General features: G+C 36.4%; 3 protein-coding genes across 3 annotated transcripts; 2 read left to right on the top strand and 1 right to left on the bottom strand.

The window, feature by feature from the left end:
• Window positions 1-8266: 8266 nt before the first annotated feature.
• Window positions 8267-11397, top strand: LOC143917875 (uncharacterized). Its single transcript, XM_077439487.1, has 3 exons — window positions 8267-8614; window positions 9063-9189; window positions 9284-11397. The coding sequence occupies exons 1-3, from the start codon at window positions 8483-8485 to the stop codon at window positions 10369-10371; spliced, it is 1347 nt and encodes a 448-aa protein (XP_077295613.1). The 5' UTR covers window positions 8267-8482; the 3' UTR covers window positions 10372-11397.
• Window positions 11398-12554: 1157 nt separating this feature from the next.
• On the bottom strand, window positions 12555-16069 carry Atg3 (Autophagy-related protein 3). The gene is made up of 7 exons (XM_077439488.1): window positions 15901-16069; window positions 14914-15102; window positions 14717-14830; window positions 14498-14641; window positions 14246-14395; window positions 14024-14151; window positions 12555-12984 (listed from the first exon to the last, which is right to left on the bottom strand). The coding sequence occupies exons 1-7, from the start codon at window positions 15970-15972 to the stop codon at window positions 12834-12836; spliced, it is 948 nt and encodes a 315-aa protein (XP_077295614.1). The 5' UTR covers window positions 15973-16069; the 3' UTR covers window positions 12555-12833.
• Window positions 16070-17946: 1877 nt separating this feature from the next.
• On the top strand, window positions 17947-20224 carry Fis1 (Mitochondrial fission 1 protein). The gene is made up of 4 exons (XM_077439590.1): window positions 17947-18139; window positions 19030-19143; window positions 19227-19397; window positions 19478-20224. Exons 1-4 carry the CDS (start codon window positions 18095-18097, stop codon window positions 19595-19597), a joined length of 450 nt encoding a protein of 149 aa, XP_077295716.1. The 5' UTR covers window positions 17947-18094; the 3' UTR covers window positions 19598-20224.
• Window positions 20225-24310: the final 4086 nt, after the last annotated feature.

The raw sequence follows: 24310 nt of genomic DNA, 5'->3' as shown, positions 1-24310 counted from the left end.
CAATCACCGAAATCAAAGTATTCGACATTGTAAGATTTACACAAAACTCGCTAACCTCACCAAACCGAACACAACCTTACCTTACCATCACTGAAATCAAAGAATTCGAGATTGTAAGATTTACACAAAACTCGCTAACCTCACCAAACCGATTTTTCACAGAAATCAAAGACGTCGACATTTCACAAATTTACAAAAAACTCGCTAACCTCACCAATCCTAACCCAACCCAACCTAACCATCACCGAAATCTGAGAATTCGAGATTGTAAGATTTACTTAAAACTTGCTAACCACACCAAACGTAGATGTTTGGCAATAATCTGTCTTTCTGCCAGTTTTCCAATTTTTTGAACTTAGCAGAGTTAGATTCCAAAGAATCTTTTATTATATTATGGACATTGGCTTTTCGCTCATGAATTTTTGTAGCCTTTCAATATCCGCTCCAATCTCGCTAATTGTGTTTTGTATGTGAATGCTTTTCTTTATTTGATTCCCATCGATTAGCTAGGGAAAAAAAAGTCCAACCGACCAGAGCCCCGCTTGGCCGGCTAAGCCTAAATACACTCAGTGGGTCGGCATGCCCACTGAGGCCTCGTGAACGACCTGTTATTTAACGTCTTCAGGCAAAGCATCCCTCAGCACGATTACATACACCTTGGATTAAAGACGTGGTTCTCTTTGGTTTAGTCCGCTGACGCCTAACCTACATCCTACCCGGATACGCGCCTATCTAGCATCTCCCCCCCACTAGATGTTACGGCGGACTGCAAGCCCCCTAGCCACGACAAGGCCAGAACCGTGTAGGAGGACCCAAACATTTAACCTAACCTCACCTAACCCAACCTAACCTCACTTACCCAACCTAACCTCACCTAACCCAACCTAACCTCACCTAACCCAACCTAACTCAACCATCACCGGAATCGAAGAATTCGACAATGCTTGATATACAACTAACGTGCTTTTTTTTTTTTAATCTATGCCCGGGAGGAGAAAATCTTCGATAAGACTCCCGATTTTTACTGACTAAAAAACTCCCCCGGCTTACCTCACCCCTTTGGGAACACCACTCGTCGGTGGATTGCTTCCGCAGGGGCTGATTTCGTCCTTGTTGGCTTTTAATTTTTGTGCGGATCCCTCCTTTCCGGTGCGTCTAGTTGACCCGCTTGGTTTCTGTTTCCTGAAAAACATTCATATGTAGTGTTAATGATAGGATGATAATAGTATATCTTTATCTATGGATTGACATCTATTCATTTCCTTCTATAAGTCTTTCCGCTTTCCTTAGCCGTTCGGCCTCCTCCTTCTGCTTCATGACGCTCCTTGCGAACTCTGCGAATGCGTCCCAAGTGGCTTCGTCTTTAGTGATGTTCTGTGCTATGTCTTCTGTGTTGTCCGGGGTGCTTTCTTCGAGTGTGGCTCTTTCAGATTCCCACATAGGGCATACGAGGAGTGTATGCTTCGCGTCGTCTTTGATTGATTCACAGTGGTGACATCCTGTTGTCGTTTCCTTTCCGATGCGGTTGAGAAATGCTCCGAAACACCCATGGCTGGTTAGTAGCTGGGTTGTGTTGTAGTCCGGTGGTGCGCTTTTCCTCCTTGTCCAGGCTGCGATTGATGGGATCAGTCGATGTGTCCATCTACCTTTGTCTGCGCCGTCCCAGCGGACCTGCCATTCCGTCATGAGCTCCGCCCGTGCCGTTGCTCTTACGTTTTTCGTTCCCTCCTTTCTTCCCTCGTATACCTTCTTTCTTTCGTGTGCCAGTAGGTCGACGGGTGGTACTCCAGCAATAACCAGTACTACGCACTCAGATACTGTTGTATATGCCGATACGATTCTCAGTACGCCCCTGCGTTGTACCTTTGCGAGGTATTTTCTGGTTCTCTTCACTGCCATGCTGGTGCACCGTATAGGATCACCGAGTGCACTACGCTGTTGAGTAGTTTTCTTCGGCATGGTTTGGGCCCTCCGATGTTGGGCATTAGTCGTCCGATGCTGTTGACAGCTATTGCCGCTTTCTCCGACGCATGCTTGGCTTGTTTCTTAATGGTTAATTTGTCATCTAGAATTATTCCAAGATAAGTCAAATACCTTTTTAGTCTCACGTCGTATCCCGAAATGGTGATTTTCGGGGGTTCAATTTTTCTTTTCCTGGTGAACAAAACCGCCTCGGTTTTTTGTGGTGCAAGCGGCTTCCGTCATTCAGTCGTTCACCAGGTCGAGAGTGTCGTTTGTGGTGTTCTCGAGGTCCGTTATTATTCTAGCCACAACAATAACAGCTACGTCGTCTGCAAAACCCACCAGCTTCGCACCTCCTGGAAGTCTTAACTTAAGAAGTGAGTCGTACATTATGTTCCATAATGTTGGTCCCATGACAGAGCCCTGTGGAACACCAGAGGAGATCTTGCGTTCTGCCAGTCTTGTGATCAGAACCCTCTCTGACAGGTAACTTCCTATTATTCTTACAAGGTAGTCCGGTATTCCACCGAGATCCAATAGGGCCGACATTATTTTATCCCATCTGGCAGAATTGAATGCATTTTTAACGTCCAGTTTCACCATTATACAGTGACTACTCGTTTTTAATGTTCCACTCTGCGCGTCTTTTATTGTCTTTATGACCTCGGCTATTGCGTCTACCGTGAACCGTCCGGGTCTGAACCCGTATTGCTGCAAACATAACGCGCCTTCCGTCTCCGTCGTCTTCGCTACTCTCTGTAATATGAGGCGCTCGAGAAGTTTGCCCAATCTGTCCAACATACACAGTGGCCTGTATGACGACGGCTCCTCCGGTGGTTTGTTGTTCTTGGGTTAAAGCACGAGTCTCTGCCTTTTCCATACTTTCGGAAAATCTTCGCTCTTGAGGCAACTGTTGAATGTCCGCAGCAATGTTTCCGGGCAGACTTTAGCAGATATGCGGAGAATTTCGTTCGGTATTCAGTCAGGTCCAGGTGATTTGTCAGTTGACAGCCGTTTTGTTGCCGAGTAAAGTTCACCCAGTGTAAACTCTGGGATGTCTTCGGGCTCTATGTTCCACGCTTGTGGTGTCGTCTCGTTGTGTGTAGGGTTTTGTGTGAAACTCCTCCTGATTGCGTAGGTGACTGCTCTTCTTGCTTCTTTTTGGGCTTCGCTTGCAGTTTCGATGGCCGTTTGGTCGTCTTCATGGCCTGATCTGTGTCTTCGTCCAGTCCGACAGAGCTCTCTTCGTGCAGGTTCTTCGCAGCTCTGAAATTTCATCGTTCGACCAATATTGTGGTTTCCGTCCCTCTCCACCCTTCTTCGGCATCGAGGCTTCGCAAACCCGAGTGATCGCCGTCGTTGTCTACTTGCAAAGTTCTTTCTCTGTTGTGGCGTCTTGAATACGGCCACACTCGAACTTAAGCGTCTCTTCGCACGTTTTACTGTCTAAACCTAACCTCACCTAACCCAACCTAACCTAACCATCACCGAAATCAAAGAATTCGACAATGCAATATATACACCCAAACGTTTAACCTAAACTCACCTAACCCAACCTAACCTAACCATCGCCGTAATCAAAGAATTCGACAATGCAAGATGTACCAAACGTTTAACCTAACCTCACCTAAACCAACCTAGCCCAACCATCACCGGAATCGAAGAATTCAACAATGCTAGATATACAACTAACGTGCTAACCTAACCCAACCCAACCTAACCAGAACCGGAATCAAATAATTCGACAATGCAAGATATACACCAAACTTTTAGCCCAACCATCACCATAATCGAAGAATTCGACAATACTATATATACAACTAACGTGCTAACCTAACCCAACCCAACCTAACCATCACCGGAATCAAATAATTCGACAATGCAAGATATACACCAAACGTTTAACCTTTTTTTTTTCGGGAGAGGGGAAAACCTTGCATAGCCCCCCCCCCCCGGCCTGAATTCCAAGGGGAGTGTGAGATTCTTACTCACTAAAAACCCCTCTCTCTTTCATCTGCTGCCGGACCCGCACTTAAGCATTACCAGGCAGCAGCTAACCTTGCACAATGCGCTCGCACAGGAGACAGCAGGGACCCACCTCAGGTCGCGATACTCTTACGAATACGAATACGAATCAGAAGCGGGCCCCTGGCGTCTCCTTTCCATTTCGGACTGCAACCTCTCCCTGATCACGGAGGCAGCAAAGGCCTCCCAAGCCGACCAGCTCCTTCTGTCGCGGAGCATGGAACCCATCACCATCCCCGTCCACATCGTTTCCTCCCCGATTGCGGCTTTGAGGGCCTCTCTCGGGGCGTCCCACGCAGGACAGTGACGCAATGTATGCTCCGCGTCATCGTCAGCTGCCTCACAGTGGTGGCAGCTTGGTGTTGCTTCTTTCCCTATTTTGTGCAGATAGGTTCCGAAGCAACCGTGTCCTGTCAACAACTGGGTGAGGTGATAACTCAGGTCGCCGTGTGTCCTTCCGCACCATTGCTTCAGGTCACCGACGAGCCTTTGCGTCCACCTTCCCCCAGTAGCCGACTCCCACCGCTGCTTCCACTGAATCATGGTGGCATCCCTCGTGTCACCAGTGCGGCATCTTCCGATACCGTGCGGTACGCCGAAACGACCCTCAGAGCGCTCCATCTCTGCCTTCCAGCCATTTTCCGTCTAGTGCGCTCCACTTTAAGGGAGTCACACCAGACGGGAGCGCCGTACAAGAGTATGGAGTGGACCACCGAGCTCAGGAGTTTCCTCCTAAAACTCTTAGGCCCACCCACATTTGGCATGAGGCGGGCTAACTGACAGGCCGTCACGTCCACCCTGGCGGATGCCCGCTCCACATTCTCGGTGAACCTGAGCTTTCGGTCGAGCTGGATTCCGAGCTATCGCACCGAATCGCAGAACGGCACCTCAAAACCCTCTAGCTCCAATTTTGGCGAGCCGAAACCTCTTCGTCTGGTGAAGAACACTGCCTCCGTCTTCTGGACTGCTAATTCCAGCCCAGTGTGATCTAGCCATGTCTTCACCCGATAGAGCGCGTCATTGCCGCAGATCTCCACGCTACCAAACGTTTAACCTAACCTCACCTAACCCAACCATCACCGGAATCGAGGAATTCAACAATGCTTGATATACAATGCTTGGTAAGGCTCCTGGAGTTGATATGATAGGCGGAGATATTGCCAGAGTTGTTTGGTCAGTTGGTAATTTTGAACTTCTCAATGTTTATAGGAATTGTTTTAAATTTGGAACCTTCCCTAGTTGCTGGAAAGTTGGAAAATTGTTTGTCATTAAAAAGCATAATACTGATAGACTGGCTAGTGACCCTAAGGCTTATCGCCCAATCAGTTTGTTGCCTATTCTTGGGAAGGTCCTGGAGAGGCTAATTTCGAGTCGGCTCAATAGTTTCCTTGACGATAACTCTGTTTTATCCGGTGGTCAATTTGGATTTAGATCGGGCAAGTCTACTGTTGATGCAATTCGCTGTGTCTTGAGGGAGTCTTCGGACTCTCCATCCAAGTATGTAGTTACTGTTTTGTTGGACGTTGCTGGAGCGTTTGATAATGCCTGGTGGCCCATGCTATTGATCAAGTTGCGTCTGCTGGGACTGCATCCGAATTTACTATGCTTACTGCAGAGTTACTTGTCGGATAGGAAATTGGTTTTCGAACTCGGAGGACAGGTTGGTTTCAGGGATCTCTCTATTGGATGTCCACAGGGCTCAGTTTTGGGACCTATCCTTTGGAACATTCTCGTCAATGACCTCTTTACAATCAATTTGCCGGAGGGTTGCAGGTTGGTTGCGTATGCTGATGACATCGTGTTGTTAACGCAAAGTCCTGTGTTGAGATGGAATGTAGAGCTACTGCGGCACTTCACCTTCTAGACGATTGGGCCATAATTAACAAACTTTCTTTCTCACCCTCTAAGTCCAAGTGCTTACTATTAAAGGGTTCTCTTGTTAGAGCCCCTAATATCAAACTCGGAGACTGTAAGATCAAATTTGTCAACGAGTACATGTATTTGGGTGTTCTCGATGTCAGGCTTACATTCAATGGTCATATTGGGAGAGCATTAGATAAAGCTAAGGTTTCCTTTGGTCGTATTGGTCGCCTTTGTGGTCGCTCTTGGGGTTTGGGTTTCCATGAAAAACGCTTGGTATACGATGCTGTGTTTGTGAACTCTTTGACGTATGCATCTAGCATTTGGGGTCATCGTGTCGAATTAAAGACGGTCCGTCGTACATTAAATAGTGGTCAGCGTTTTCCTCTGATCGCTCTTACCCAGGCTTATCGCACTGCGTCTACAGACTCACTACAGATTCTTGCGGGTACATTGCCACTTGACTTGGTCGTCCAAATAAGAGCTGCTCGAGAAAAACTTCGTGGTGGGTTAGATGCTTCAGTCTCAGGCGTCCTTTTCCGTGCTCCTAATCAGTCACAGTGCGATGATCCTCGATTCTGGGGAAGTTTGAAGTCTGTTATTTTAAATTGTGCTATTTCGGCTTGGCAACTTAGATGGGATTGTTCCTCTAAAGGTAGACAAACCTATTTGTTTTTTCCGACGGTCACTTCACGCCTTGAGCGTGATTGGCTGTCGCCTAGTTTTTGGAGCAGTCAATTTTTAACTGGTCATGGCCACTTTAACGGCAAGCTCGCATCTATGGGCTTGGTATCTGAGTCCTTTTGTCCGTGTTCTTTTCCGGAGCAGGATGCAGATCATATTCTGTGGTCCTGTCCTGGGATGGAGGCTGAGAGGAGGGTTCTGCTGGACAGCGTCAGGGGTTCTCTCATTGGCCCCCTACATCATGGGGATCTAATAATGAGTAGAGCATCGTTTAGAGCTTTCGAAAAGTTCGCGGAATGCTTTGGGAAGCTGTGTTCCCCTGGATGCTACTACTCCACTTAATTGCAAAAGCATTTATGTGTTGATTTATTTATTTTTATTTTTTATATTATATTCTGTGAATGTATGTGTGTGTGAGTGTGAATTTGCTGTTTAGGTGAGTGTATGTATTTGTGGTTGATGTGTGTGTGTATGTGTGTGTGTATATATGTGTGTGTGTATGTGTGTGTATATGTGTGTGTGTGTGTGTGCGTGCGTGCTTATGCACGCATAATCATGCGCACATGTATGTTTACTTGAGGTGTGCGTGCATTCGCACGGCAAATCTCAGGTTTTGTTTCCTACCGCATGCGCACTTTATGTGTTCATGCGTTGTTGCTAATTTTGTACTTGGTTATGTACAGTGTGGTTTTTTTATTAGAACAGTGATGTGCGGTTGTTCTTGTGCGATATTCATGAACAACCGTCTCGTTCTCCGACGAAAGGGTCTCTTGGACTGTATTCGTCGGGGAGGTGGTGGCCTCATGTTGAGGGCTTTAAGGGTCAAATTCCGTGACCTTTAAAGCGGGCTAAAGATAAAACTAACGTTTTAACCCAACTCAACCCAACCTAACCATCACCGGAATCAAAGAATTCGACAATGCAAGATATACACCAAACGTGCTAACTGTTCAGACTATGTCTGATGATCGGCTTTCGTGGCCTTACGACCCACGATTTGGCCGATATATTTTTGTGCTGGCCACCCTGAAAGCCAACGCACACTGACAGTTGCGCGCCAACGGCTTCGGCATAAACACGCAGTTAGCTCCTCGCCACCGAAATCAGCTCCAGTATCCGTCCGGTGTGCACCAGAGGAAGCCTGGTCTGTCTTCGTCCAGAAGGCAGACAACTGAGCTACGCGTGGCTAACCTCAAAAAGCACGCGTGGTTACTTTGTTTGCTCCCCCTTTCCCCCCTGCTTGATCTCTGTATAACTTATACAAAATACAGTCGCAATACATAAAACAGATTTACGCCCTGTTTTCATTGGTTTACAATTTCCCGCCTTTTTTCCACATCACGCATCCCACGCACACTGTACGAAAGAGAGAGGGACAGAGCAGAGCAGCCATCATCAGCAGAGACCAGACCACCGGCGACGAAGGAAGGCACCGTGAGGACACCAGCCCAGCCCACGCTTACCACGAGCTATCTCACAAAACCGACTTCAGGGGGCTCTCGATTGAGCATCCCTGGCCTAACCTAACCTAACCATTACCATTAAGCATTAATAGCAAAGTGCCCAAAATGGTAAACGGACTACTAGTCAAATGTGAACCAGTCACAGGACAACCGGTCGCTCTAGATCGGTCACATGTGATCACCCGTCACACCCTTAAATCGGTCACGAGAAAACTGGTTGACAGATTTTAGGGTGTGACCAGTTTTATGGTGTGACCGGTTTTCTCGTGACCAGTTTTAGTTAGACCGGTGATCACGTGTGACCGATCTAGAGCGACCGGTTGTCCTGTGACCGGTTCACATTTGACTAGTAATCACCGAACCGCCCAAAATACGTGTCTCTATTTATTGCCTTTATAAATGAGGCAATGCTCGTTAATGGGGTAATTTAGGTGGACTGATAGAAAGTGACAGCAACAACTGTCAAACTGTCAATCGCTGATGTTGTGATGTCTGTATGTAGGAGTGTTTGTTGCTGCTGTCTACGCGGATCCAGCTTACGTAGTTTATTGTTGCCTTATTCCCACAATGGAGAAATGGAAGTTTACGCAGATATGATACAAAAATGCTACGATATTCAGGTATTACATATAAAAATAGTCTAATATATATTTTACATCTTGGTAAATTTAAAGTTGAAAGAACGATAATTACATAGTATTTATAAACGTATTTAATATGATAGGATGTCCTAATTATATATAAATCGTCTAATTTAATTTATTACCAATTTAATTATTAATCCAAGTATATAAATACGAACTATCAAGTATTGGTATACTATCTCACCATAACTTACACTGTAGACTGAAGAGTTTTGGATGTTTTTTTTTTACTTTCATCCCGAGCAACGCCAACTTGTTTCAATGTGAATCTTATTTTCTCTTCAATTAGTACACGGGAGATGTTCATTCTTTTTATTTGCATTATAACATGATCCAAAATTTGTACAACATATTTATTATGCCCCAACAAGCACAAATAAGATTTGATATTTACCATTTTGATGTGTAATTATTTCACTTTCAGATGATTTCTACAGACGAAAATATCGATAAGAAGTTATATATGATTTGCAACAGTTGTGTATCTCGTTTGAGAGAAGCTTTTTTATTTCGACTTCAAGTAGAAGTCGCATGTGAATCTATCGAAAAAGGTATAATAAGTGTTATTTAAGATTCAAAATACATGCATAATAACCAAATATTTGAAATTAGCAAATTTTTTATATGTATTTGCTTTGCTTTTAGAGTTAAGAAATTGTAATTATTTCGCTGAAGAGCAATCTACATCAAGGAAAGTAGCTTCGGATGTTCACAATGTAGAAGTAACCTTTGACGATAGGCCGACTGGGAATGATGGCGATTTATATTATTGTCGTGTGAATGAGGGTGATAAACAGATCAATTTAAAAGTTGAACCCGTAAATATTGAAGAAAAATATAGTGAAACACTGAACGACACCATTTTGATTATTGGAAAAGAAAAGGATGATTCAAAAAAGTATGACAGAAAAAAGATCAATGGCAAGAAAATGAAAGATATTAAAGAGCAACCCTACAAACTAGATAAAAATGATCTTACATGTAAAATTTGTAATGAAACATTTGCGAGGCATTTCACACTCGTTTCTCACATGTCCGTCCACTTTCCTAATTACGTTTGTCATATTTGTAGTAAGTTTTATATAACAAAAAGAAGTTTAGGAAATCATATACGGCGTCATCAGCAGTGTTTGATTCCACAAACTTGTCAAGTTTGCAATAAAACATATAAGGGCATTGAAAATTTGAAGCAACACATGAGGCATCACAATCGCGAAAAGAACATATACAAATGTCCGCAGTGTACTGAAAAATTTTCATCATATTACTCGAGAATTAAACATTTGATCGACATTCACAACGACGAACCAAAAAAGTACAAATGCAAAATTTGCCCTAAGCGATACTATCAAGCGAACGCTTTGAGCCATCACGTTAAAACTAGTCATTTGCGAGAAAAAAAATACACCTGTCAGGTGTGTGAAGTATCTTTCTTCGCTAAATCCACTTTAACGGGTCATATGATAAAACATTCAAATATAAAAAAATTTCACTGTGAGGTTTGCAATAAATCTTTTGCGAAACGATTCACTTTAAATGAGCACATGAAAATTCACAATAACGTTAAAAATTGGGTTTGTACTGTTTGTAGTAGAGCTTTCACACAAAAGTGCACTCTCAAAGGTCACATGAAGGTGCATGAAAAGGAAACGCAATCAAATCCATCGCTGAATAGTATTAATCAAACTTCTCTTTCAGTTAAAAACGATCACACAAATAATTTTAACTTATAAAACATAAGAAATACAAATTTTACTACTTAATGGTAATAACACACTCAAAAGTGCGACACGGGACGCATACGTGGACTCCAGCTGTGAGAGGCGTATCGTTACTAAATTTTGCAGACAATTCACATATACATACAGATATTATATTTTTACTATTATACACTAATAAAAATATATATGTATGTACATATATGTACAGTTCTTTATTGTTTCTACTTCTGTTATTTCACCATCACCGATTGAAGGTAAATATAATATATGTACCAACCATGAAGATCAGAATGTGCCTTTTCCATTCCCGTTATTTCTAGTAAATATGTAAATGTAGTTTTCGAAAATCTACCTACCCACTTTCTACCTAAATTTCTTAAAAATTACGTTAATGAATACACTTGATGAGTGCCTATTTATTCATCGATCGACAGTTTAATTGATGAATATATGTAGGTAACATGTTCATAAATATACAATAGGAGTATAAGCAGGTCTGACGTGGAGAATTTGAGGTTTTAGTTCCAGGGCCTGGGTTACAAGTGGGGACCGTTTCAGGGGTCCAACTTACTGGACCCCTGAAACGGTTGATGAACACTCGAAAAATAATAAAATGAGTGTGTACAAGCTCTAAGATTAGGAGTGTGGGGGTAGACTCGTGTATGAGTAAATCTCACGCATACACGTGTACTTGTCCCGTATTACCTTCCAGCCTGGGATGTTCTGGTACGAGTTCATTTTTCAAGTCTGGCCCTGGACATCACTAACCCTCTATACGCCACTAATCTCTGAAGTTTAGCTTATTGCGAGTGTCAACGATGTAGATCTCTGACTTATGTTACGTTTTTTATTTGTTTATTTACAAGATTTTTCTTTTTAGTTTGCCATAGGGCACAGAATTATATTTTTCCAGGGCCTGGGATTTCTCTCGGTCAAATAAAAATAAATACATATATTTTTATTTCTCAAATTTAATTTAGTGTGTTTTTCTAGATCCACACATCTCTAAAAATAAATAAGAATAAAAACATAATTATTATAGAATAATTTATTTTTTGCAATTGTATATATTAATTTCACACACAGTATTAGATTTAATCAAATTGAGACTAGTGCATCGAGATATACGTATATATAGGGAGATTTTAAATATTAGTTTAGTGGGAATTTCAAATATAACAAAAAGAAACAATAGAATTTTCATTTATCATTTTTCTTTGAGTACAAATATCAAAGTATGTATGTAGATCTAAAACAGTCCTTATATTATGAATTTGGGATGACGATTGATAGTCAACATCTTTTTTTTCAGTTTTAAATTATCGAAAAACATCTGTTATTTCATTAACGTTGCACTTGAATTTTAGTTGAACATTAAAAATTCAAAAATCTAATTCTGAAAAATTTTCAAGCCAAATGAAACATAGAAGAGGCTTGTAAAAACAAAATAAAATATTGTATTTTTTTATATGGCAACATAATCATATAAAATTTAATGTGTATCTGTAAGGATGATATTGCTTTAGAGATAAGTTGAAATTAATCATATGTGAATTCAATCAGATTTTTATGCAAATTCTATCAATGAAAAAAAAGCTCCAACATGGTGAACAAACTATAAACTTGTTTTACAATCCAGAATCAGTAAAAATTCTTTGCCACATGCTTCCTTTATATGCCGAAGTATTCCATTCACTAGTTAACTGTTAATGAACTCCCTAGTACGCAAATTAAACGATGTATGCACATTATTATTGGAGTATGCAAATGCGAATGAGGCGAATCTGTATGCCAGCTTTGGATGTGCGTTTAATCATCGAAAAGGTCATACATCGAGTATTACAGTTGTAGAGACTTAGGCTACAATAAAAACTTATTTTAAAGTCTCAAAGACAAATAAAATTATAAAATGCTTTAAAAATATGTATATATCAAAATATAGTAAATATGCTTGACGTGGATTTATTGATATTCCGACTGTTTTATGAACAGCAATGTCGATAATTTATGCAGTAATAAAAATGGCAAAAATTTAATATGTATTAACACATCTACATACATTTGGAATACAATATCAAATGATCACATACCAAATAGAAATCTGAGCGTTAAACGTTGGAATCGTCATTGGATTATAAGCATATAAGCACAGAGGCAGATTGGGCATATTATATAATATAATATACATACATATGTTAGAAAAATCTACATACGTATGTATATCAGTGACATTGAGTATACATAGATCAAGATAAAAATACACTTTTTTTATAATTGTAAACAGAAAAGTTTTCATCTGGTCATCAGAGTCCTTTTGCTTGAGATCGGTCTCTGCTTATGTTACATTACATAAGTGGAGTCAGAACTGGTTTGCATCTTTGAATTCAAATCATTCGAAAATCGTACGGGCCCAATTTTTCCTGAGTACAAACACGCGTGTTGATGTGTGTATTTATGGTCATCTTTAATTAGTTTTATATCGTGAAATTTTGAGTGAAGTCATATTCTATTGTTGGAATAACGGTTTGTACAAATTTCAAAAAAACTATGAGATAAGAGTGCACGCCGAGTTCACCACCGCTCTCCATCACAGTTTCTATTATTTTCTTCATTACTTCAGCATGCCTGAAATGTTTATTTAGCGTTTATAAATAAATGTAATCATAAATTTAGTCAACACTGAATGTGTGTTTGAATCGATTACACTGAACAGCAAAAAATCACGTTTTCTAGTATTGCTGTGCCAAAAGTGAGTATTAGAATCAAAGGTCACATGTTTTTTCTATCGATGGTGATTTTTTATTGCTTTAAAATACCTTCCTAGAAAATTTATTACAAATATTGCAGCATTTTTTATTACATATGTAAATCACTGTATTAACTGAAGAACACGAAATTAACAAAATTAATTAATCTATTGACGCATTTATTCAGACTTATATATAAATTTTTACATATTGTACATAAATCAAATTCAGATATTTGTGACAGCGGTTAGGATGATTTTTGCCAATTTGAGGAACCGTTTCAACAATGAAAATCAGATAAATTAGCAAACTCTGATAAACGATCGACTTGGAGTTGAAAATATCCAAGTCTAACCAGCAGTATTACGGGATTGATCCCATTAATCTCTTGGTGCTAAACATAAACGCAACCACTGAGCCATACTGCTGGCTTATGTACATATATTTCAAATTTCAACGTAATTTAAAATCATTTACCGCACGAATTAGTACGTTTAAATAAAAAAATATATACTGAAATAGAAAACAAATCTTTGTAAACGTAGAGAAATATAAAACTGGCCCAATAAATGCATAATAGCACGGGGAAAAAATGTGTAAAAAAAAAAGTAAAATTTTTGACTTTCAAAAGTATTTAAAAGCAATAAAACAATCACAATCAATAGAAAAAACATCTGACTATTGATTCCAATACTCACTTTTGGCACAGCAATACTAGATTGGGCTAAAAACTGCAAAATCCAAAAAACTGTAAAAATTGCGCATTTTTTAACGCTCATATAACAAGAGCAAACCATCAATATTATTGCCTTATTCGAATTCAGTGGGTCAAACTTTGTAAAGATGGATTAGTCTCCGCTTTGGTAGTTTTTTTTTTGTTGCTCAGTGTTGTTTGCAGAATACAATATTTTATTTACCGGCAAGGATGAACGGAAGCCATGCTAGGTCCGGATAAATGAGGATGAGACTCCATGGTGACGGTTTTTTTAGCGTGATCTTGTGAAACGTCTTCATACATTTGTTCTACAGTGAGTGGCGAACGTTTCTAATAAAAATAAAAATTCACTCAGTTTAGTATTATTTAGTAGTAAAATAATGCAAATAATAATAATAAATAAATAAGCTAACTAAAATTGTACCTCATCGTAACCTATAAGCCACAATCTAGGTGTTTGGTAATATTTATCGTAAGTTATATGAAGATCGTAAGTTCTAGTGTGCACTATTTCACCTCCTTCTTGTTTTGTAGAAGCTTTTGGGGGTGCTTTCTTTTGCTTCAAAGCCGTTGACTACAATTATAAAATAAGTTTTTCAAAGTAGATCATTGTATTAAATAATAATTTGCTCCATGTTATCTAAAGTGGAAATAATATGTAATGAATAACACTTACTGGATCAACTTCGTCTAATAGTCCACTTTGTTGAAAAGCTTCCATATCCTCTGCCTCACCGTCTTCTTCAGCACCACTGGAATTTTCAGCCGAGTTTTCATCATCCGAGTCACCTGCAGCACCTTCCAAAGTCATCTCACAAACCTAATAAAAATTTATTTTAATAAAATTCAATATATGTAGATACAGAATTAAATTAAAATGATTGAAAAAAGAAACCTTTTCTTCTATACTCAATGCACCAGAATTATCAAAGTGGTGAGTGTCTACCCAACCACCCTCAGAATCTTGTTCATCCTCTATAACTTTTTCGTTATCTTCACAGTATTCCATCTAATATATAAATTTAAAAAAAAACGTTAATATTCATCAAGCTTTAATTGGTGTGTATATAATTATAAATAAATGCAACTTGCTTGTTTGCATCTTCTGTAGCATGGCAGATTTCGGGTGATGAGAAATTGCCGATCGGCTGGTAAGTACGGCTTTGCACGTGATTCATCTCCGCGAGCCCATTGCCATGTAGGACAGTGGTGCACCAGATGATCTCCAGCTACTATGAATTCCTCTGGAGTCAGCACACCAGTCTCGCGAAATTTCGATTCCTATATATGTAGATTGGTTCCAAATTATTTTTTGTTTCAACGTGAATTTAAATATTTACAAAGTAAATTATGTAAAAAAAAAATACAATCGCTATTTAGAAGTATTTAAATTGATTTAATCATAAAAAATTTAGAATTCCTCCAATGAAATTTGACTCATTGTCGATATTTCAAATAGCATTTGATGCAATGTTTTTCTTTTCAATGTCCATATTTGTTTAAAACGGTGTCACACTCGTGCGAGTGTTATTTAGATCAGCGGTTTTCAACCACAGGTCTGCAGAACTTTCTAGTGAAATAAGAACTGTGAAAATCATAAATGAAGTTTGCCGTCAAGGTACGAACTCAGTACTGTGTAAGAGTATGGACTTATCAATAAACATAATATTTTCCATCAAGGGTTTTGCACAAACATTTTACAAAAAAGAAGCTAACTTTTTGGAAGATATACATCTAGTGCTCATAGATTAGTAGGTGACCAACATTCATCGTCCAATCAGTGATCATCCTATGAGCGAGCAGCAGTAGTCAATGGCTGTTTGGCAATGTTTTTCATGCTGATATAGAACTTTTTCTTTCCGTTCATGCAACATTATAAATAATGGTTTTATTCCTACCTTATAGGTTTGTTTAATATTTTTTCCAATTACCGCCAGTCAAATGGTTGAAAACCGTTGATTTAAACATGATATGTGAATTGTATGGAAATGCCTTAATTTATCGACTTATATGCGTATAAAAGGATAATCACAGCGCAAAATAAAAATGTTGGAAAAAACAGTAGAAACAAATTGAAACCTTGAGAACAGGCGTGAGATACTCCGCCACGCCCAGGGCTGTGCCCTTCACCGAATTTATGACACTTTGCATGACGGATTGTTAAATATCGACGACAGCAATCACCGAATGCCGAACGTCGATCACGATCCGACTACTTGTCGGCTGTCACACGACTCACAGCTTAAACACCTTGATCCACGGCTATAAATATTTAAAAAAAATTATTGAGTTGAAAATTGAAAATGTATGTATGTATGTAGATAGGTTATCTGAAATATCAAGATTAACTATTTTAATTATACTTATTATTGTAACAAACAAAACAAAGAATAAGTATTCTTTTTATATAAAATATTACTGCATTATTTTATATAAAATATTACTGTATAATTAACTAATTTCACATAATGGTATTATAAAGTATGAATCAATTTAAAAACGCCGTGAAGTATGGGTGTTTTAGCATAATGCTTGTATAAAGTTCAAAATTTTTAAAATATATATTTAAGGGTAAACGGACTACTAGTCATATGTGAACCAGTCACACTAAAACTGGTCACACCCTAAAATCGGCCAATCAGTTTTCTCGTGACCGATTTTAGGGTGTGACCAGTTTTCTCGTGATCAGTTTTAGGGTGTGACCAGTTTTCTCATGAAAAGTTTTAGGGTGTGACCAGTTTTCTCGTGACTAGTTTTAGTGTGACGGGTGATCACGTGTGACAGATCTAGAGCAACCGGTTGTCCTGTGACCGGTTCACATTTGACTAGTAATCACAGAACCATATTTAAGCTATGGAGGTTGTACATATTTCGTATTGTCGTGTTTCAACAAGCAAGACATTTTGTAAATATGTATACACAGGGGCGGATCAAGTAAATCGGGGGCCCCAAGCGCATTTGAAATTTGAGGCTCCCACTTCAGTAATGTAAATAAATTCAGTAATGTTATCATCGTTTTTACCATGCTTTTCAGGATATGGTTTTTCCGTAAACGGATTATTGCGCAAATTGCGATAAATTGATTATTGCGCAAGTTGCCACATAAATCGCGAATACGGAATATCTAGCACTCGAGTTCTCGTTAGTACAATATTTAGCGTGGTAAATTTTGATTGGTGGAGTTTTTGGGTGCCAGATGTTCCGTGACCAAGATTTTAGTGACGTGCAAGAGACGATGCGGTGCAAACGATCGAAAAGCGCCAGACAGACTGAACCACAGAATAACGACACGTGTACCTAATGCGTGCGCACTGCTCGCACTTACACTAAGCGAAATCTACCCGAAGTCCCGACATACACCTACCCTGTATACGTTCTGTGCTTCTGATACTTTAGTTCCGAATTTTCCCTTATTAAATTATTAAAAACTCGCCAGAAAGATCCAACTCAATTTTAATAATTACCATTTTAATAATTGCATCTGTGCACATCGAAAGGTTACTCGTCTTCTGATGTGCAATTTTTCATTCGTGAAGTCGAGAATTGCGTTTAAAGCAGCCATCCAGTTAATCTGTGGTTCAATCTATCTGGCGCTTTTCGATCGTTTGCACCAAACCCGCACGAGATCACAGTTTTGTCAACCACCCCTCATTATCCTGCGAAAGCTTATCAGAAAGTCTTCCTTATGCGCCCTTAGTCTACAAGTCAATTTCAGTATGCATTCATCTTGTACGAATATATTATTTAAGAAGCATTACTATTATTTAAATTATTTATTTTATTTAAAAGGCGCCAAATTATTTAAAAAGTGCCATAGCCGATGGACCCCTGCGCTGCAAAGAATTGCAAACCAAGTGGGCGCATGCTCATTTCATACTAATGTGTCGGCTTTTGCCATTTTAAACTTGCCAGAAAGATCCAACTCAATTTTAAGAATTGCCAATCATCAATGTACATCGAAATGTCATCTGCGCAACCCCATGAATATCTCGTCTTTCGTACATGCTGAAATTCAAACAGTTAAAATGCAATCGAAATGAGCATGCAACCGGGTGATTTGCAATCAATCGAAATGAATATGAATATAACAAAAATTATATTCATATTCATTTCGTATGTTTGTGTGACTGACCTGGTCAATGAATGAATTCAACTTAAGTTGGCATTTGTGAACACCAAGAAAGTACTAGAGTCGCAATTGCGGGTTGTCATATCTGGCAGCTGGAAACTGTCACTCAAGTATCTTCCAACGTCTTTCTTTTGGTCTCTCAACATGGACGGGATTCTCGACTCGACCGTTTCGCAAGCTGAAGTAGCAGTGAGTCACCTCTGCTTTTTGTGACTGAAAAAAATTTTCCTCATCTAATGTCAAAATTAATTCACAGTCGCCATTGTTATTATTTTATTAACAAAGATGTTTATATTTGCTAACACTAAACGATCAATTTATACAATTAAGCTTTTCTGAAAGATTTTAATTTTGTATTTCTTAATGGGGGTGATTTTCAAATCTGTAGGGTTTTTTTTTTATATTTTGGGGTGCCACGTCAGTAGTGGCCGGATCCACAGCACGCCGTTTATTGATCAATTGTTGTAAATGCTATTGTTCAATTGTTGTAAAAGGTTCGCCCAACCTTTTTTTTTTGTACTCTAGCTTTGTAAATAGAGCCAAACTGCCCCGATTCCTGGAAAAAGCACTGTCTCTATCTGCAGTCTACTTATAAGTTGCTATAGCACCCAATGTTAATGCAATACACATGTATATGATAGATATTCTTGTAATATTTACTTGATCTAAATACGAACTATTGATAGATAAAGTACATATTTTGTTCGTGAGCGAGTTAGACTTTGAGATTTTAACTGATAGGTGCTCAATATTGATTCCTGCTGGTATTTAGTAGCCTTTTAGATTTTTGTGATCTTCACATTAAAATTATTATTACATCAATACAAAATAACTATTAAATTTATTATACCTGAAGTGACTTTTTCCTCAGAAAAGTAAAAAAAAAATATCACACAATTTTTTCTAATTATTGAACCTAATTCTTATAAATTTTATTAGTGACACGATTTTTTTTCGGACGTGATTTGATTCATTCTTTTAGTAGCGTTGAATGAATATTAATATTACCCACCAACTTTCTATAAATGAGCTCTACTGTATAAATAACATACAATATAATATTTTTAAATCGATTTCAGAAATATGAAACAAAATATAACTATGCCATTGACAAAAATGAAGTCACAGATCAGGTGCAATTTGAGTATGCTTGGTGTCTTGTAAGAAGCGATAATTCAGCAGATATTCAAAAAGTATAATCTTATTTATTATAAAATTCGTTCATACGTGAATATAGTATATGAACTATTCTTACCATTTATTTTATTATTTATAGGGAATTCTACTGTTGAACGATTTATGCAAAAAAAATGTCAATGACCGAAGGGACTCGATGTATTTCTTGGCCGTAGGCTATGCTCGTTTAAAAGATTACAGCAAGGCAAAAGAAATGCTAAATTTGATACTGAAAGCTGAACCAACCAATAATCAAGTTTTACAATTATTAGTAAGCTATCGATTTGTTTTTTTTTTAACAATGTCTAATGTGAGTTGCATTTGATATTTATTTATTTATTTTCTCTACAGAAAGTTATCAACGAAAAATCTCGAGAGGATATTAAAGACATTGCATATAATGTAAGTGCAGGTGCGTTAATCGTCGGAGGAATCGTCGGTCTCGCCATGGCTTTCACCAAATCGAAATAATTTAATCCATTTATGATATTGATGTATGCAATTTTAGCTTGCGAGAGATATTTAGCTGTTGATTGGAGACTGTTCATGTTGTTTCTTTATAACGTGTTAGATGTATGTACATATCAGTCTATTGAGACTGCTATTTAAGTTTATATCCAACGGGCGTTTGTACCCAATTTCCTTTTATATGTATTTAGAAACCATGCATGAGTTTTTTTTTCTTTTATAATAAATTATTTTATTTTATTAATGTAAAGGTTGTGTAAGTTATTATCGAACAATTCAATTTCAAAAAATTTACACATGCCTATATTGTAATTGAAGATTTTAATATTCATTTTATTTGTATGCAATGCATATAAGGTTGCCAACTGTCTAGTTTTGCAATTCCAGAAACTAAATCATTAGTGTATTTAAGTTTTATCTGTAATAGAATAGTCGAAAAAGAGTTGGTAAAAATTAAAACTCAATATAAAATAATAATAGCTTCAGCACAAATGTGACCCAGCGAGACTGGATGAATTGGTAATCTTTTTAGTACACGATAAGTATTTTAAATGTGTATTGGTCTAAAATAAAACAAAATAAACATTGTAAACACTTATTTTATTTCTTTATAAATCATGTTCAAGCAGTACACAGCTTTAATTTAATATGTCTAATATAATAATAATAATAATAATAACAATATGGCAAATTTGAATGATAAAAAATAATTAAAAAGAAAAATATATATATATTATATATAAAGTACATTACTATAATAATTGTGTGTATTTTTGCGTTGTTTAGGAACTTAAAAATGTTAACCGGAAAGGGAACGTTTAAAAATACAACTACTGCTCTTAACATTCTCATTCAGATTTTATATAATTCTCATTTTAGTATAGATGTTTTGTGCCAAATAATTTCTATCAAATTTTTAATGCAAAAATCAACATTAAAAATTGCCAAATGACTTACACAAGTTGGTGAGAATTATGAAAAATGTTTGAATGGGAATATGATAGCCATGTATAATATAATACAAGATTACAGTTCGTGCTACCTTTCTGGTTAAAAAACGACATAACAACGAATAATGATAGTTAACACAAACATTCATATTACACTAATTATAACTTTCATTTAATTCTGGACAATTGTTGTGTATTCCTGGCTATTAAATATTATTGTATATTTTTATACACCTTCACCAGAGGCACAATCTGTACAAGCAATAAATGACTAAAAATTTGTAAAATAAACGCAACCGTTGCGAACAATCGATCGAGAAAAAAAAAAGATTTTTTCAAGGTATTTAACAAAGAAAAATCCAAAAATTAAATATATGTATATATATGTACACAGATTCAAATAATAATAATAAACCAATATCTATAACGATGCAACACTTACAACACATGATTCACGACAATTTATATTTTTTTCTTTTCAACATTTCTAATATATAATATATATGTTTATATATATATATATATAATATATTATATATAAGAGTTACTGTCATATAAACCAATATATTTTACTGTGCTTATTTGATAATATATTGATTGGTAAGGTTTTATATACATCACTTAACGTATTACTATTATAGGGAGCAAGTATTTAGGAACTTGGAACGCCTGATTATCGTGTCACAGCATTAAATTTTGTGTGATTGCTGTTAAGGCACGCTGATGGTTAAGCTTTTTTTTCTGCGCGGTTTAAACACACATACACATAAAACAGATAGTCGACAGACAGCTTGTGTCGGCTATTCTCAATCGACGATTCTATCTGAATTATACAGGCTCATTCGTATCAATATTAGAAGGCACCTCGTCCCTCAACAGTAAGCATCTAAAACATCAAAAATTAACGTATTTCTTTCTAAGACTTTGATAGGTCTACATTTTTTGTATTCACTAAGCAATATTTATTTAATTTTATTCATTTTTTTTTTTACTTAATCATATAAGATTCATCGACGCGGCCTCTTTTTCATGGCTTTTAACTGAAAAATTCACCTTTTGTATAATCATATGGCTTTTTAAATTGTTTTTACATACATTCTAAGGAGAGATGGCGCACTATAAAGTGACGTGCTGTTATTTCTAGCTTCAAATTTCCAATTTAACACTGCACTCGGTTCGTTTCAGTTGGATTTAGACATTACCAAGCTTATTGACATTATTGTAAAGTATACACGACCAGTTAAATGGAGATAGTCTGAATTATTTGTACTATTCGGTTCAGCGGAAGACTTAAGATTCAATATTATAATAATCTACTAATGTAAACATCATCGTCGATTTAAAATTGAATAGCAAAATGGCTATTATATCGATCTACGACTAATTGTACGTTTACACTGGGATAATTGTAAATATATAAACATTGAAAACAAATGTTTTTTTATTTATTTAATTTTCATAGGAAAAACTTTCGTGAAATGAAAGCATTGATGAGGAATTTATGATTGATGATATTTCAAGTGATGGATCAACAATTTATTATTTCTATAAGCTATCATAAAAACCCTGCTATGATTCTTACAATAGTAATGTAAAAAGTGTAAATGCCGCGTCGACCGAAGTGCAAAATTAAATTGGAAATATAATTTTATATGTATATCTACGCATACATGTATGTATGTATGTTTTCAGAAATAAAAAAAATCACAATATGTGGTAACAGTTTTAAGAAAATGCATATACCATTTTTTTTTTAATATACTTAACAAGTTCCCAAGCTAAAGGAATATCACTGGGTGAAAATAATAATTACCTGCTCATTTATGGCACCAATTCAATGGCGACACCAGGTTATGTAACAATATTAAGCTCGCACATTTATATAATTGTAAGTAGTCTTAACATTAAGAAATCAATTTTACTTTTTAAATAAATAAGAACGCTCTCTTAAGTACTTTAAAAATATCAACGTTACCCTTTAAAAAATAATTAATAAAAAATGACTTACAGAAATAATTCTAAAACTAAAGCCTTTTACACGTACATATGTTCAAAACATTCAAAATTATTAAAAATTGTATTATCACACAATCAAAACATGCTTATAAAAATTAAAAAGGTTAAATTGTGTCGTATTAATTTTCTTTAATCAATATCTTTTTTTATCAACTATCAACGTTCCAGTAAATATTTGCTATTGACTTCTAAACTAAAACAGTAATTTCTAAATTTAATCATAACCAACACATTAAAAAGTCATATAAAATATGGAACCTGTGCATTGAAGAAAACGATTCAAAATATTTACAAATACACCAAAGAACAAAATATACATTCTTCTACGAATCGAAATAAGTAATAAGTAGTAGCTTTAATTCCGAATCAATCTATGTGTTACTAATAATAAAATTTCGGTAAATATATACTAAGCACCTGTTACAATATTAATAATTTTTGCAATTTTTCTACCAATTTACACCTAAACATAAAAACGAAATACCCAATATTTAAATATGACAAAATTGTGCTAATTTCGCATAATGTGGTCGGTCACCAAATGATCCAGTTTCCCAGCGTAACTTTAGGAGTTGAATTATATTTGACCTTTCAGTACACGTCTTACCGATGATAAAATGCAACATTTTGTTAATTAATACAACTACTCTAACCCATAATTAAAAAAAATAATCAAAATACATATATTACATTATCAATATGTAATTCTGAAGTCAGCAAGTCTAACGGTATAAAATTCAATAGTGATTGATCAAACAGAACATGTTAAATACACAGGTATATAATATTATGTCAACTGTAATACTATCAATTTTACAATCAGGCTTATTTGAGGTATATGCGTTCAATGAAAAAAATAAAACATTCTACAATACACAATACTATACATAATAGGTTCACGAAAAATTTTCTAATAGGTTGAAATATATTTTGAATATAGAACAGATTTCCACATACATAGTTCAGCATTTATCAATTAATTACATACGAATATTTTGTACTTTTTATTCAAAAGACGGTTAATTACAATAAATCGCACTTTCATACAATTATCCAGAATAAAAATATTAATCAGATAACAAAATTTATAAAATTTAATTCCAAATATTGGGTGAATGATTCGTCAACAAAATTTCAGTTAACACATCACAAAACGCATAATGAACGAATGAAATACAACAAAAGTCATTGAATATTAACCATATTAATAATATTTTTTACCTATTAAAAATTTTAACTATCATACTTGTGATATTATATGTACAACACAGTTTGAATATAAATTTACAAAAAAATATAACTATTCATAGATGATTCATTGCTCTCCCGAGTGCATCAATGAAATACAATCAAAACATTTTAAATGCTCGAGGTTTGGGCAACATGTGAAACAATATTTCCGTATAAAACATTTTCTATAATATATATATATATATGTATATATATATTTAAAATCTATATGTACGCAATTACATCTGGAATAGATAGTATACTTTTGTTTTTTAATATACATATAATATGAATCTATTGTGTATATGAGGTAAATTGTACTTAAAAAGATAATATCTTATTTTAATACAAAAGGAAGTATGTATATATGAATGCTAAATATTTTCTAATTTTCGTGATAAAATATCTTGAACACAATTTTGAAAATTTACTATTAAGATCTCAAGATTCTCACGACTTACAGTTTGAATACAATTCCAAGATTATACAAATATATATTTTGTACAGTCTAATCAAACAT

The sequence above is a fragment of the Arctopsyche grandis genome, chromosome 10 (assembly GCF_051622035.1).
Source record: "Arctopsyche grandis isolate Sample6627 chromosome 10, ASM5162203v2, whole genome shotgun sequence".
Classification (NCBI taxonomy): domain Eukaryota; kingdom Metazoa; phylum Arthropoda; class Insecta; order Trichoptera; family Hydropsychidae; genus Arctopsyche; species Arctopsyche grandis.
This window is presented reverse-complemented; position numbering and strand designations above follow the sequence as displayed.